General features: G+C 48.1%; 1 protein-coding gene across 1 annotated transcript; it reads left to right on the forward strand.

The window, feature by feature from the left end:
* Nucleotides 1-229: 229 nt before the first annotated feature.
* N7503_001778 (uncharacterized protein) lies at nucleotides 230-761 on the forward strand (the record flags this gene model as incomplete). Its single annotated transcript, XM_057061325.1, has 2 exons — nucleotides 230-575; nucleotides 658-761. 2 exons carry the CDS (start codon nucleotides 230-232, stop codon nucleotides 759-761), a joined length of 450 nt encoding a protein of 149 aa, XP_056925287.1.

The following is a 761-nucleotide window of genomic DNA, read 5'->3' on the forward strand; positions in this document are numbered from 1 at the left end:
ACTGCTTCGTGTAGATTTTGGCCCCGCATATGTCTTGCTCCAGCCAAGAATGAAAAAAATGACTGAGGCTATTGTAGGCGAAAAGCGCCGCGTTAATAAATACCAACTTGTATCCCTAGGAGAGACTTTCTCTTCTTTCATGCGAATTTTTCAGCTCTTTTTCCTGTTCAATTCCCAAAGCTTCTACCTATATTGCCATCCGTACATATCCCCTCTTCACAAATTAATTATGCGTTTCCTCCCTGTTGCCCTGCTAGGCCTGGCCTCCGTCGCTATCGCAGACTTGAGCAGCTGGAGTGACGTTGTGGGCGACGTACCTCAGTGCATTCAGACGTGTCTGAATGAGTTCTATTCCGACTCTGGTCTCGAATCCGCCTGCGGAAGCGCCGACACAGCCAGCGTGAAATGTCTCTGCGGTGTCAAAGATTCTGCTTCTGACATTCAAGATGAGGGTAATCAGCTGAGCTCATGTATTCAAACTGGCTGCACGTCCGCTGAGCTGAATGACAACCGCACCGAGCTTCAGGACTTTGAAACCCGATACTCAGAACTGATGAATCAATGCACTAACGAGGGTAAGCTTGAGCCACATCAAACCTTTGCCTCCCTTTATCCAATCCCTCTTTAGAGTCGGGGTCTCATTTTTTATTTACACAGATTCTACCACTTCTTCCAGCACGAACGGAGCCAGCTCCGTAGTCCCCGGTTTCCAGACAATGATTGCCTCTGGGGTCGTTCTTCTGATTGGTACACTTCTTTGA

This window comes from Penicillium pulvis (assembly GCF_028828015.1).
Source record: "Penicillium pulvis strain IBT 33274 chromosome Unknown contig_12_segment0_segment0, whole genome shotgun sequence".
In the NCBI taxonomy this organism is placed as follows: domain Eukaryota; kingdom Fungi; phylum Ascomycota; class Eurotiomycetes; order Eurotiales; family Aspergillaceae; genus Penicillium; species Penicillium pulvis.